Source organism: Megalobrama amblycephala, linkage group LG6 (assembly GCF_018812025.1).
Source record: "Megalobrama amblycephala isolate DHTTF-2021 linkage group LG6, ASM1881202v1, whole genome shotgun sequence".
NCBI lineage: Eukaryota > Metazoa > Chordata > Actinopteri > Cypriniformes > Xenocyprididae > Megalobrama > Megalobrama amblycephala.
The window spans coordinates 17,909,699-17,925,329 of record NC_063049.1 but is presented as its reverse complement, the minus strand read 5'-3'; the positions used below and the strand labels follow the sequence as shown (position 1 = coordinate 17,925,329).

The 15,631-nt window shown below is 37.1% G+C and overlaps 1 protein-coding gene across 2 annotated transcripts; it reads right to left on the bottom strand.

Moving 5' to 3' along the window:
- Positions 1 to 63: 63 nt before the first annotated feature.
- Positions 64 to 12,215, bottom strand: mfsd9 (major facilitator superfamily domain containing 9). Of its 2 annotated transcripts, XM_048193155.1 has the most exons (7): positions 11,835 to 12,215; positions 10,536 to 10,623; positions 8,901 to 8,944; positions 4,768 to 4,897; positions 4,464 to 4,673; positions 994 to 1,820; positions 64 to 898 (listed from the first exon to the last, which is right to left on the bottom strand). In XM_048193155.1, exons 1-7 carry the CDS (start codon positions 11,994 to 11,996, stop codon positions 890 to 892), a joined length of 1,470 nt encoding a protein of 489 aa, XP_048049112.1. In that variant the 5' UTR covers positions 11,997 to 12,215; the 3' UTR covers positions 64 to 889. The 2 variants fall into 2 exon arrangements, with proteins under 2 accessions (XP_048049112.1, XP_048049111.1); XM_048193154.1 differs by having other exon boundaries at positions 64 to 1,820; positions 11,835 to 12,211.
- Between the last annotated feature and the right edge of the window lie 3,416 nt (positions 12,216 to 15,631).

Here is a 15,631-nt window from a genome sequence, read left to right as displayed (position 1 = left end):
AAAAAGAAAAAGAAAATCCCACACATGCAATACTGCTCAAAAGTTTGGGGTTGGTTAGATTTTTTTAATGTTTTTGAAAGAAGTCTCTTATGCTCACCAAGGCAGCATTTATTTGATCAAATATACAGTAAAAACAATAATAGTGTGAAATATTATTACAATTTAAAATAACTTTTCTATTTTATTATAGCATTCACGTGGAAGAGAAATCTTTACATTTACATACATGTATTTAACAGGCATTTTACATGTAACATTTGAAATGTCTTCACTGTCACTTTTGATAAATTTAACGCATCCTTGCTGAACAACAGTATTACATTCTTTTAAAAAAAACAACAAACAAACAAAAAAGTTTTATTGAGAACATTATTGCTAGCCTTTTTGGCAACTGTACTACATTTAATTTTCAAACACAGAAGGAAGTGAGTATTCTGAAGTACACCAATGATAAATAGTGGTTAAACGAGTATCAATGCCACCATGAGATAAAACTCCATTATGTAGTAAGGTTTATCCCACCTAAAATGCTAAATTGATTTCTTGGAAGCATGTATTCCTTACCTTTGATATGTTTAAGTGACTTTTAGTGTGAAATTTGGCCAGGGAACACACAAAAATGTTTTTTAACAATGAATATCCCACTTTGACATAGAATATCCTTGGTTTTACAGTAGTTCTGCCACTGGTGTTGAACCATTTAACAGCAAAATATTCTGATAAAGACATTAATCTTAGTAGACTTTGTATCAGACTCTGTCAGTCTGCATTTGCACAGGCAGTCGCTCTCTTTCAGCATGGCGGCACTGGAGGCAGCCTTACCGACGGCCGTCTCTCACATTGACGTCCTGACATTCTATAGCTGGTATACAGATCCAAACTCCCACGATCACATCACCTGAGAGGAAAAAAAGACAGCTGCCATCACAGTCCTTTATCTTTCCTTGACTTTGAGTGGTTTACACCTCATTGTTTGGGGCTCTTGTCTTTAACCTTTGTCTTACTGTCCCACTTAGGAGTCCTCAGGAATAGCACACCCACTGCTAGCAGACCCAACACGACCCCCAGACTAGGAGGTCCACAGGGGCTGAATTCTTGAGCCAGACCAGACAGCAGTGGTGCTAGGACCCGTCCCACAGCTGTGACTGACTGTCCCGCTCCGATTAACGTCCCGCTCGCTTGTGCTCCCCCACGCTGCAGCTCCAAGTCGGTGATGCAAGTGCGTCCGATAGTGGTAGAGATGGCAAAGAAGGTGGAGGTGAGCAAGACCTGCCAGACGTTGGGTGCCGTGGCATACAGGAAGATCAATGTGCAGGTGAGTGCTGTAGAGTGCAACAATAAAGCAGACATGTTGTTGCCATAGAGGTGTGTTACAGGTCCCACCAAGCAGCCAGCAAGGGCTCCCAACATACTGCTATAGCTGATCAAATATCCCGTCATCTTTGGTTTGAGCTGAAAACGCTCCTCCATGGCTAAGGAGAAGTTACTGTAGTACAGCATTATAGACACAGCCATTAGAAGACGCACCAGGAACACGTCCCACATATCCGAGGACGCCACCATGCAGATCCTCATCCACACTGAGGTCAGCTGTCTCCAGGCAGGCTGGAAGATAGACATGTCCCTCCAGCTCCAGCCTCCATCTGCTTGAGTACGGACTGCAGATGGACTGGGATACCGGATGTGGTTTTTGTCTGAGCAGTTCTGCTGGACTGAGTTCTTTAACCCATCGTAGGTTTTGCTGGTTTTGGTTTTACTATTAGCGTTTGCATCTATGCGGTGATTTAGTGTCTCGCTCCATGGTAACATCCAGACCAAACCTGAGAAGACAACATCTGGATAAGTAGATTGTAGTTTTTGTTGCTTTGTAGGAGACATCTGAAGGGATCACTTGTGAAAAGGAAGTGCACTTAATTGTGCTGAATGTGCAAATGCAGTGTACTTCAAATATTAAAATATTAAAAGTATATTTTTTAAAAAGTTGAACTTGCAGACAATATAATATTAATGAAATAAAAGATCACTTAAGAGTAGAATTAAAATTACCCCATGATTTACTCACCCTCAAGACATCCAAGGTGTATATGACTTTCTTCTTTCAGACGAATACAATCAGAGTTATATTAAAAATATCCTGGCTCTTCCAAGCTTTATAGAAGCAGTAAATAGAGGATTAGATTTTGAAGCCCAGTAGTAATAATAAAGGCCTTACTAGTAATAAAGGCCTTCTAAAGTGAAACGATGCATTTGTGTAAGAAAAGTATCCATATTTAAAATTTAAAAACTTAAATAACTAGCTTCCGGCAGACGGCCGTACACATTGATTTACGGTGAAAGAATGAACTCTGTCCGGACACAAGATGTACTGACGAACATGTACTGAAGAGGAGAGAGCAAAGCAAAACACCGGTCACAAATTAGAAGTCTAAAATGAGAATTTTTAGGGAGAAATGTAGAAGGATTTCAATATAAGAGAAGAGGAGCTTGAGTTTGTTGCACAGCCCTATTTGTTTGAACAGCAAAACTTACGCTACTCCTACATCGCGTCAGGGGTTACTCTTTTGGCATATGAGTCGATGTGTGTATGGCTGTCGCCATTATTTAGCCAGTTATAAAAGTTTTTAAAGTTTCAAATATGGATACTTTTCTTACACAAACACATCACTTCACTTCAGAAGGCCTTTATTAAGCCACCGGAGCCGCACGGAGTGGATGGATGGATGCACTTTTTTGGACTTCAAAAACTCATCCTCCAGTCACTCCCATTATAAAGCTTGGAAGAGCCAGGATATTTTTAATATAACTCTGAATGTGTTTGACTGGAAGAAAAAAGTCATATACACCTACAGTAGGATGGCTTGAGGGTGAGTATGTTATGGGATAATTTTCATTTTTCTGTGAGCTATTCCTTGAAGTCCTACTTAAGTGAGTCAAAAAACCTTGAAAGTTCATCTAACTGCATTTAATATATATTTATAAAACGGTTAGGTCCTGTCCTTGATTCTGATTGGTCAGTAGTTGTGATTTATTCATGATAAAGCACGTCTATGACCGCTTCACCCAACAGTTCTGTGTATCACTACACAACACCCTTAGCAACCACTCTTAGCAACGTAAACATGTTTGTTCTCATTGATAATGTTCATTTGAAGCTTACTGTATTATGTAGAAGAGCATTATGAGAAAGAGATCGAGTGAGCGAGTTTATTACCTTAGTCCTATGTTCATAATAAAACAACTGTTTAAATGTTCGATGTATTATCTTGTCCTTTTAACAGTTAAAGGGTTTTCCCGTGACTGACAGCGCTAGTCAAAGCATTTGTCAGTTGTGTCTTGTTTCGTGTTCACAACAATTCAGTCTTTTCAATGTAAAAGTCTTCGCTACTGACTGACACACCCATAAAGACAGTCTTTGCCGCCATCTAATGGTGTGAAAATGTAACTTCTGTTGCTGTTCACAGGGACTATTTTTTCCGGCAGAAGGAAGGCTTTTCGTGAAAGTTTACTTCATGAAAGTTGCATTGATACATATTTCTGGCTTTAATATTTGTATTGTGTGGTAACCGTTTTATAAAAGCAATAAGGTACTCAAGGCTAGTGTTGTATCGTGAATAAGTCATGGCTGAAGGGGTTGCAATGGGGTTAACAACGCCCTTCATTTGTGACTTATTCACGATAGAGCACAGCCTCTCGTACCTTATTGCTTACTTAAACTATATTTTAATTTCATTACAATTAACATGGAATTAAGTGTCAGAAAATATTACTTTCAATAATATATTTTAAACATATATTCTTTTAAAATATAATATATATTATTTCCATAAAAAAGTATTTTTAAGTATGTGCTTATTTTTTATAAGGGAGTGCTTCTAACGAGTGCTTCTTTTTAATAAGGGTAAGTTTTACCAGAAATACATATTCTGTAATCATTTACTCATCCTTATGTCATTCCAAACTCGTGTCTTTCTTTCTTCATTGGAACAAAAAAGGTGACGTTTAGCAGAACATGAGTGCTGCTCTTTTACATGCAATTACTGTAGAATGAATAGCTTTCAAGCTTAAAAAAAAGATACATGAATAAGGATTTGGACTTCAGACATCACTTCTCTCATGATATGGCTTCAAACTTGGAAAATAGCTTATATACAATACATATGAAGCACCTTTACAATTCTTCATGCTTTGTGTCCTATTTGAAGTTTGAAAGCTTCAGCTCACATTCATTGCAATTCAATTGTCTTCAACATTTTTCCTTTTGTGTTCAGTGGAAGAAAGTCATGTGGTTTTGGAATGACATGAGGGTGAGTAAACAATGACAGAAATGTCATTCTTGGGCGAACTATCCCTATAACGTATTTCAAAATAACAGCAATCACAAAACATTGTGCTTGTCTATACTTGTCCGTACTTTTAAGGAATAATTTACCTCTCTTTATGTAATTACTCTCAATCTTGCTCACCTGCATTTAGAAGAAAAATGGCTGCACAGACGAATGAGGATAAGTAAAACCCCCCCTCATGTTCAGTGAGATATCCACCCACCACTGGTCCCAGGATGAATCCCACACTTGAGGCTGCATTAAAGTGACCCATCACTAGAGGCCGTTCATTCTCTGACACAAGATCTGACAGGAGTGCTCGGCAGATAGACAGGGAGTGTTTAAAGAGCCCTTTCAACAGAAAAGGAAATCACATTAAGGTGTGACTTTAAGCAATAATGCATATCCTAATTTACAATATGAACTAAAGTACTCCACTACTCACCCACTGGTATCCTGGCCAGCACAAAGAGCGCAATACTAGTGGACAGACCCAGCAGGCCATATCCAAAGGCACTGAGCAAAAGGCACGTCAGTAGTGAATAGCGCCTCCCAACCACATCGCTCCAACTTCCCTGCCGACGAGACAATATAACACATAAGAGACGATGAAAGATATATAAAAGAAATCAATATCAATAATTAGTCTCAATAGAGAGATAAACACAGAATTGCAGCCGTTTGTCATCAAAGAAAACATTTTTTCTGTATCACATGGATCTTATTTTTTTTAGATATGATAATTAATCAAATCACTTAAGTTGGTTATAGTGACAGTTTAAAAAGTAGCCCCGCAGCAATGCTAGCTTCTGTATCAACCCCCAACACAAACTTACCCTTGTGAAAAGAAGTGCACTGAAAGTATTTTTTAATACTGTACTTGCACAATATAATATTAAAGAAATAAAAGGCCACTTAAGTACACTTTAAAAACTGTTTAATAAAGTACTTTTACAAAGTGCACTTTGTAATTATGTCAAATTAAACTTGAAAGTACATTTTAAATAATTGTTTTAATTATCTTTTGTCATGATTTAAAAAATACAGTTATTTACAGTCAAACCAAAATTTATTCAACACTTCATTATTACAGTTTATTCACTATAGTTTTAAAAAATGGTAATAAAATATGACAAGATCTCAGAGTTAAACTGTGTCAGAAAAAAATAATCTTAATTATGTCAGATAAAACTTAAAGGGTTAGTTCACCCAAAAATGAAAATAATGTCATTTATTACTCACTCTCATGCCGTTCCACACCCGTAAGACCTTCGTTAATCTTCAGAACACAAATTAAGATATTTTTGTTGAAATCCGATAGCTCCGTGAGGCCTCCATAGCCAGCAATGACATTTCCTCTCTCAAGATCCATAAAGGTACTAAAAACATATTTAAATTGGTTCATGTGAGTTCAGTGGTTCAATATTAATATTATAAAGCGACGAGAATATTTTTGGTGTGCCAAAAAACAAAATAACAACTTATATAGTGATGGCTGATTTCAAAACACTGCTTCGTGAAGCTTCGGAGCATTATGAATAAGTGTATCGAATCATGATTCGGATCGCGTGTCAAACCGCCAAACTGCTGAAATCACGTGACTGTGGTGCTCCGAACCGCTGATTCGACACGCTGATTCATTTATGATCCGAAGCTTCCTGAAAGTGTGTTTTGAAATCGGCCATCACTAAATAAGTCGTTATTTTTTTTGTTGGCGCACCAAAAATATTCTCGTCACTTTATAATAATAATATTGAACTACTGTACTCACATGAACTGATTTAAATGTGTTTTTAGTACATTAATGGATTTTGAGAGAGGAAATGTCATTGCTCCCTATGCAGGCCTCACTGAGCCATCGGATTTCAACAAAAATATCTCAATTTGCGTTCCGAAAATTAACCTTAATTAATAAGGTCTTATGGGTGTGGAACGGCATGAGGGTGAGTAATAAATGACAGAATTTTCATTTTTGGGTGAACTAACCCTTTAAGCAAAACATGGTCAGGTCAAAGTGTCTGAATAATTTTTGGTCCCAAATTTTTATCAGTTTTACTGGTAGTCCACTGTATGAAGAATTGTTTGGTATAATATGTCATAGTTTACTTTATTTTTCTATCCTCACTTACATAAATGAACTATAGTGTCCTGCACCCACTAGTAAAAAAATATAAAAAATTATATCTAGTGTCTGAATAATTTTTGGTTTGACTGCTTTATTATGTTAGTCAACATCTACACATTTAAAGTTATTCACTATTACATTTGAAGTTAATATGTTAAATGTACTAAATTGCAACTTCACAGACTATAATTCTACCAGACTTAATAATGTATTAAACAATGAACTAAAATTAATTGAAAATTGGATCATAGAAAATAAGTTAATTATTAATGTTGCGAAGAGTAAATGTATGATGTTGGGATCTAATCATCTTTTAAAAGATTCCCCTGCTCTGAACTTGTCAGTTGGTGGTTTGATCATTGAACAAGTGGCTGAGGCCAAATTGCTTGGCGTGATTGTGGACAGCAGGTTGACCTGGAACGCTCAGATAAATCTAATATTGAATAAAATGGGTAGGAGTATGGCTGTAGTTCACCACTGCAGGAAATGCATACTGATTTGCATACGGAAAACTTTGGTGGAATCAGTAGTTTTGTGTCATCTGGACTATTGTTCCATCATTTGGGCTGCAACTACAGAGAATAATTTAAACAGATTACAGATTGCACAAAATAAAGCGTCTCGGCTTGTCCTAAACTGTTCTTTTAGAACAAGTATTAGGGACATGAACAATCAGTTATCATGGCTTCATGTAAGAAGCAGAATTAATTATTCTCTTATTAAATTCTTAAAAAATATAATTACTACAAAAGCACCTGAAATTATTTATAATAGATTGACTTTCTTCAGTGACGTTCATACTCATTCCACTCGTCAATCAAGTGAAGGGCGTTTCTTGTTACCTGTCTGTCGAACAAGTCAACTGCAAAGAACATTGTGTTTTAGAGCAATGGTGGCATGTAACTCGCTCCCGTTGTTTTTGGTTTCAGAGTGTCACAATGTTAGCTTTTCCAAAAGACTGAGACTGTATTAATTTACTTTGGAGTAATTGTAATTATGTAATTAATAATGACTGCATAATGAGCTATGGCAATTGAAATGTGATTTGTATACTATATTATACTATGAGAATGGTAATATTTAGTATTTGGAAGAGCTTATGTTGTTATTGTTATGTTGTTATGTTTAGTGTATATATGTTATGATGTGTTGTGTGTGTGTGTGTGTGTGTGTGTGTGTTGCACTGCTTTGATGTTAATATTTTGGTAAAAATTGTTAAGACCCCAGGAAGAATAGCTACTGCTTAATGGAGTAGCTAATGGGGATCTAAATAATAAACAATAAACCATTACAAATGTGTAATTAAATACATTTAAATATATGGCATGACAAAGTATTTTAGTTTACCATAAATGCAGTACATCTGACAGCACACTTGAACCATATTTCAAAGTCTATAGAATGAATTATGAAATTGCATACAAAGATGAACTTAATGAAGCCCTATTTAACTGGGTCACACTCTAAAGTTCAGCTAATTGCATTCAATATGAACACATTTTCATTTAATTGCAATTAACATGCAATTAAGTGTCAGTAAACATTACATTCAGTTAAGCATTTAGGCCTATATTCTTTTAAAGTATAATTTCTGTAACAAATACTCTTTTATAAAGGTATGCTACAGTGTACTTCTTTTCCACAATTAGGGTAGTAGCAGGCTAGCAGCAAATGCAAAAAACTTCTGTAGAACATGAAAGATGCTGTAAGCAATGCTAGCTGTTTTGCTAAACAGCTAGCCTTCCTTAATCCTAGCAAAATAGCTCTCTCCAAGTGACACCAGTGACACCACTCGGCTAGTATGACAGTTTCTGTGCGATTCATTGCAAAACCTTTAAGTCAGAATCTTAGTCGTTTATTAAAGAAAAGCATCTCACCAAAGAAAGCTACAATTTATAGCCCATAGGCAGACAGATTGGACCTGATAAATGAAACGGCTCAGGCCCTGAGGCAAGCACTGCAAGCATCTCCATACCAGCACTCATTAGACTGAGGTATGACACACACACACACACATCTGCAGACACTGCACACTGGTGTAATGCAATAAAAACTTAAATTGGATTTACTATGTTCTCTCTGTTTCTGGCCTACAGGCATGTCATAGAGGCTCACTGTTCCTGTCTGCTATCTCTATGCTTAACATCCAAGAGAAGACAAACATCTCCTTCACTTCTTAACTAGCCCCGTGATCCTTCAGTTTTTAACCAGTTTAAATATGTGTGTGTAGGTGTGTTTGTCAATGGTATTATAATGACTTTTACAGTAACACACTCCAGACGTGAATGCAATATGCAGTTTGAGGCGCCCTGTAATGTTCACAATTACTGTGATTCGTGCTTTATGGAGACAGATCGGATGAAGCAAACATGAATTATTAAATTGACAGCAGCAAACTGATAATCATATTAGTGCAGCAAATACTACTTACTAAAAAAAAAAAATCTACTTACCACAACAGTGCTAGAGAAGAGTTGTAATACTCCATAGGTAGATCCTGCAACAATGGGAAACAGCATTTTAGTTTCACAATAAAGCAGGCAACGAAACCTTGTGATCACAATCTAAGCTTCCAGCCTTATGAAATCAGTTCAAATATCAATTGAGCTGGTGATTTCCATTGACATTATATGGGCCACATTTAAGCAGCCCTTTTAATCAGAGACGAGGCGCAGGCAATGTACTTTTGATTTCAAAGACCTGCTTGTCTTTGCCTTAAAAATTACAATCCGCCAGCAATGAAGTCATCTGTTGACTGAAAAAGTAAGAAAAGTAAATTGACATTGGCTCTTTTGAGAACAGGATGTGCAGAATTAAACAAAACTGGACTTATATATTTACAAAAACAAAAGTCAGTTGACACATTACAATTAATTTGCACTAAATGTATCAACTGAATTGATTTTGTGCACCCTCAAAAATCACTATTCAGAAATACTGTACACCTACAACATTCTCATGAGAGAACAAATCCATCCAACGAGACCTGAAACACATACCAATACTGATGTGGCAAACTGGTTTAATGAATTTTATAAAATCAATACACTAATTCAATGTGCATTTAAAAACACTGTAAAATGTCGATAAATGCAAACCAACTGTATGACTGCCGGTCTACACTGTTTGGCAACAGCCATACAATAATGGACTATATAACTTGCCAGAAGAATTTTTAACTCTGAAAATGAATCAATCAAACTGTTTATTGACACACACACAGGTTTATTTTTGTGAAGTGTGGGGACATTCTATAGGCGTAATGGTTTTTATACTGTACAAACCATATTTTCTATCCCCCTACACTAACCCTAAACCTAACCATCACAGGAAACTGTGCACACTTTTACTTTCTCACAAAAAAATCATTCTGTATGATTTATAAGCCTTTTGAAAAATGGGGACATGGGGAAATGTCCTCATAAGTCACCCTCTCCTTGTAATACTATGTCATACCCATGTCATTATACAAATTTGTGTCCTGATATGTCACAAAAACACGCGCACACACACTTTAAATACCATTTTTGGTAGATTCAAATCTATGCAAATTCATTTTGTTGTAGTCTTTGTAGTTTTAGATTCGTAAATGTGAGCTTTTTCTCATGATCACAGCAGAAAAAAAGATGTCTAACTAACTGAATAGTTAATATTAACTTTAGGCAACAATTTTCTAAACTATTTTGTAATAGTGACATATGCTGTTAATAGTGAAACTCAGTGCCAAAATTTAATATTGCAGTATTTTATTATGAATGATTTATCCGTGCACATCAATATTCTTTTTTTAATTCATGAGCCCTCATAATCTTTTTAAAAAATATCCTCCCCTCCCTCTTACAGCGACATTTCTCTTCTCTGATGATGTTTTTACTAGCATGAGGGATCAACCTGTCACTCACATGACATCAAAGCAATAGCAAACCACAACCATCCAATGATCCAATCAATTCCTGATGGACAAAATCAAGTCCTGCCTACTGTACATTTTTCTTTCGGTACACCATTTCACTCAGATATACAGTACATTACAATAGGAAAGAAAAGACCGTTTCATGCCATCTTTAACAACAACATCGGAGGCTTACCTACAATCCCAGCCACTGTAGGACTTGCTCCCAGAAACTTCACATGGTGACTCAGCAAAGGGATAATCATACTGACCCCAAAGAGGTCCTGAAAACACACACACAATAATGGATTTATACATCAGCAAAGCAAACACAGCTCAAGAAACAGATTTCTAGTATTTAAGACTGATTAGAGTCTAATTACAGCAGAATTTATTTTGAGATGGCTAGAATTTGGAATTAAATTTAGCCTACTTATTACATGAATCCTGAATTGCAGCACAGACAAGATATATAATATATATATTGTGGTTTCCATGACATAAAATTGAAATTTATGACATTTAAATACCATTTCACATTTCTAAAATACATTTTGCCACTTGGTTCCTCATTAATTTCAATAAATTGTCAAAAAAAAAATCTGAATTAAAACTTAATGTTATGATTCAGAGGTGACGTTTGCCAAAGGACTATTCGGGTTCATTAAAATATCTTCCCTGACAACATGCTTTGTTGAAGTAGTTCAACAAAATGCTAAAAAAACACAAAGAATCACTGACTGAAATGAATGAATGAATGAATGAATGAATGACTGAATAATGTGTGTGTAATTTGTCTTTACAGTAAGAAAAGAAAATGTTTGTTGGCTTAAACAGGCTGAAACAGAAGCCCTTTGCCACTGAGCCTGTTTATCTAGTTTAAATTTTCTGCAGTCAGGCCAGCCAAGCACTTGATTGAAGTCACACCGTACCTCAATCCAGTGTCACGGCACTTTCTATTAAACTAAAACTTTAAATCTGAGAGAAACTGTGGGTGAATTGAAGCCGGGAAGAACTCAATGTGTCTGAGAGTTGAGACAATGTGTTCTTTCTCATGGGTGTTGCCAAAATCCACAGACAGGACAAAAAATGTCTACTGATGCAAAACTGTAAGTTGCCAAAGCATCTATTATGTAACATCCTGATTTAAAAAAGCAAATGCATAAAATATTAGGCTATCATAAAGACCACTAAATTATAAATATCTTGCTTAAGATGTCATGTGACAGCATGAGAGGTAACATGTCATTATCAATGAGCCTTTGTAAACATTCTTATCTTACAACAGTTCTAACAAATTCTTCTTATCCAAGTGTTAAAAATGAATACATGGGAATCTTTATCATATGACAGTATGAGAATATGGCTCACATGTGCAGAACAGGGGCATCAGATCTATGTAAACTTATTGACAGCACTAAGCATGATGTGTCATTGCGATCAATGCCACACAGAAGAGCTCTGACCATCGCCAAATACAAAAGAGGATACTCACCATGAATCCCACCACGTATATACATCGTATGATGCGTGTCGGTCTCCGTCGTTTGTGGGTAATGGCACATTTAGCGTTATTCATTCTCCCGCATTGACAGAGAGAACTGCAGTCAATGCGGAAGCGATGGACAGCGTTGCTATGCTGCTCTTTACCAAGCATCACGAGGATTAGACCATCTGTCCCTTTAAAAGCGACGCGCGATGTGTAATCAGAGTAATATCCTCCTGGAAATCACGAATATTCCAGGCTGACTGTATTTATTTCATTTTAAAAGTGGGTAATTCACTCCGTGCGTACGAATGGGCGGGTTTTCACATGGTAAAATGCTGAGCGGTGGTTAATTTCATCTACAGGATCACCTGTTTATGGTACAGTCCAGTGAACGAGGGCTTCGAGCAGACACACGCGCTGTATTTGAACTGACATCAAACATATACATGCTGATCTTCTAAGTGAAGCATTTATTATGAAATATTTCATGTGCTTCTCGTTTTCTTCTCCTCTCTGAAGTCAAGTAAAATGTTTACAACAACAACTGCAAAATTTCTTCTTTCTGTTTCTGCAAAATAGTTTTAATTGGTTGTTCCTTAGCAAGTTCCTCAGTCTAGGCAGTGGTGTGATTTTGAACAGTAAGTATCAGTCTCTTTTAGTATCAGTGACTATTAACAATAAATTTGATGAGTAGCCTACTAATATGATGTTGTGTCATGTTAGATGGTTTGTTTCACTTTAAAACATTATTAAATTACACAAATCGGTAGGCGAATATTAATAATAATATATAATATTATTATAAAAAAATATAATATAAAATTATAATATTAATTATATATTAAAAATATATAAATATATATTTTTTAATTTAGTATTTTTTCACGTCATTGTATTGTTTAGAGCATAAGAAATAAATGAAAAAAATAACATTTTTGAAAAATTATATTTTATTAATTTGTTATGCTGTGTCCCTACGGAACTACGGAAGAGGATTAGGGCCAAACAATAATAAAAAAATAAAACCATCTCGAGATTAAAGTTGTTAAATTTCGAGAAAAAAAGTCGTTAAATTTCGAGAATAAACTCGTTAAATTACGAGAAAAAAGTCGTTAAATTTCAAGAAAAAAGTCGAGATAAAATGTTGCGGTTAAACACCGCAGTAAAGATAGTTTGCGGTTTGATATTCAGATTTCTTTTGGCTATAAATACGCAGTGCGCTGTCATAGACATGCAAATAATACCGAATATCGTTCTCCATTATTTGTGAATTAAGGTGACGCTGTCCTTTGGGCCGAAATCAGTTTTTTTTTTCGTAGCGACTCTTAATTTATAATGGCTATATCTCCAAATGTTGGACACTTAGAGGAATGAAACTGGTGTCATCTTCACCAGCTTGATCTGTGAATTTTTTTCACAGCAAAGCTCTTGTCCGTAAACCCCTTGGTAAGTCCGCCAGTAAGGAATGTGAAATAAAGGCGTTCTTCATGTTTAACGTCTATTACCAATGAACACGCAGACTGCTGGAATAAAATAACATTGTTTTAGGTCGAGCTCGATTTGTGAAAACTTTCACAATAGCATTTTATCTCGTGGTCGTGTTTCTCTTTGCTCTGCCCCCCGTTTTTTGTATATGATATATATATATATATATATATATATATATATATATATATATATATATATATATATATATTATATAAATGACCTTGTACAGATAATGTACATCACTATTCTCATCTGTGAAAACTTTCACAGTTCAGTACGGGTCAGCTGACCCTTCCCTGGGTCACTAGCATCACTTTTCTGATCTGTGAAAACTATCACAGTTCAGTATGGGTCAGCTGACCCTTCCCTGGGTCACTAGCATCACTTTTCTGATCTGTGAAAACTATCACAGTTCAGTACGGGTCAGCTGACCCTTCCCTGGGTCATTTACATCGCTATTCTGATCTGTGAAAAGTTTCACAGTTCAGTACGGGTCAGCTGACCCATCCCAGGGTCACTAGCATCACTTTTCTGATCTGTGAAAACTTTCACAGTTCAGTACGGGTCAGCTGACCCATCCCAGGGTCATGTACATCACTATTCTGATCTGTGAAAACTTTCACAGTTCAGTACGGGTCAGCTGACCCATGCCAGGGTCACTAGCATCACTTTTCTGATCTGTGAAAATTTTCACAGTTCAGTACGGGTCAGCTGACCCTTCCCTGGGTCATTTACATCGCTATTCTGATCTGTGAAAACTTTCACAGTTCAGTACGGGTCAGCTGACCCATCCCAGGGTCACTAGCATCACTTTTCTGATCTGTGAAAACTTTCACAGTTCAGTACGGGTCAGCTGACCCATCCCAGGGTCATGTACATCACTATTCTGATCTGTGAAAACTTTCACAGTTCAGTACGGGTCAGCTGACCCTTCCCTGGGTCACTAGCATTACTTTTCTGATCTGTGAAAACTTTCACAGTTCAGTACGGGTCAGCTGACCCTTCCCTGGGTCATGTACATCGCTATTCTGATCTGTGAAAAGTTTCACAGTTCAGTACGGGTCAGCTGACCCATCCCAGGGTCACTAGCATCACTTTTCTGATCTGTGAAAACTTTCACAGTTCAGTACGGGTCAGCTGACCCTTCCCTGGGTCATTTACATCGCTATTCTGATCTGTGAAAAGTTTTACAGTTCAGTATGGGTCAGCTGACCCTTCCCTGGGTCACTAACATCGCTATTCTGATCTGTGAAAACTTTCACAGTTCAGTACGGGTCAGCTGACCCATCCCTGGGTCACTAATATCGCTATTCTGATCTGTGAAAACTTTTACAGTTGAGTTTTGGTCAGCTGACCCTTCCCTGGGTCATGTACATAACTTTTCTGATCTGTGAAAACTTTCACAGTTCAGTATGGGTCAGCTGACCCTTCCCTGGGTCACTAACATCGCTATTTTGATCTGTGAAAACTTTCACAGTTCAGTATGGGTCAGCTGACCCTTCCCTGGGTCATGTACATAACTTTTCTGATCTGTGAAAACTTTCACAGTTCAGTACGGGTCAGCTGACCCTTCCCTGGGTCACTAACATCACTTTTCTGATCTTAGAAAACTTTCACAGTTCAGTAAGGGTCAGCTGACCCATCCCAGGGTCATGTACATCACTATTCTGATCTGTGTAAACTTTCACAGTTCAGAATAGTGATGTACATGACCCAGGGAAGGGTCAGCTGACCAAAACTCAACTGTGAAAGTTTTCACAGATCAGAAAAGTGATGCTAGTGACCCAGGAATGGGTCAGCTGACCCGTACTGAACTGTGAAAGTTTTCACAGATCAGAATAGCGATGTTAGTGACCCAAGGAAGGGTCAGCTGACCCGTACTGAACTGTGAAAGTTTTCACAGATCAGAAAAGTTATGTACATGACCCAGGGAAGGGTCAGCTGACCCGTACTGAACTGTGAAAGTTTTCACAGATCAGAATAGTGATGTACATGACCCTGGGATGGGTCAGCTGACCCGTACTGAACTGTGAAAGTTTTCACAGATCAGAATAGTGATGTACATGACCCAGGGAAGGGTCAGCTGACCCGTACTGAACTGTGAAAGTTTTCACAGATCAGAATAGTGATGTACATGACCCTGGGATGGGTCAGCTGACCCGTACTGAACTGTGAAAGTTTTCACAGATCAGAAAAGTTATGTACATGACCCAGGGAAGGGTCAGCTGACCCGTACTGAACTGTGAAAGTTTTCACAGATCAGAAAAGTGATTCTAGTGACCCTGGGATGGGTCAGCTGACCCGTACTGAACTGT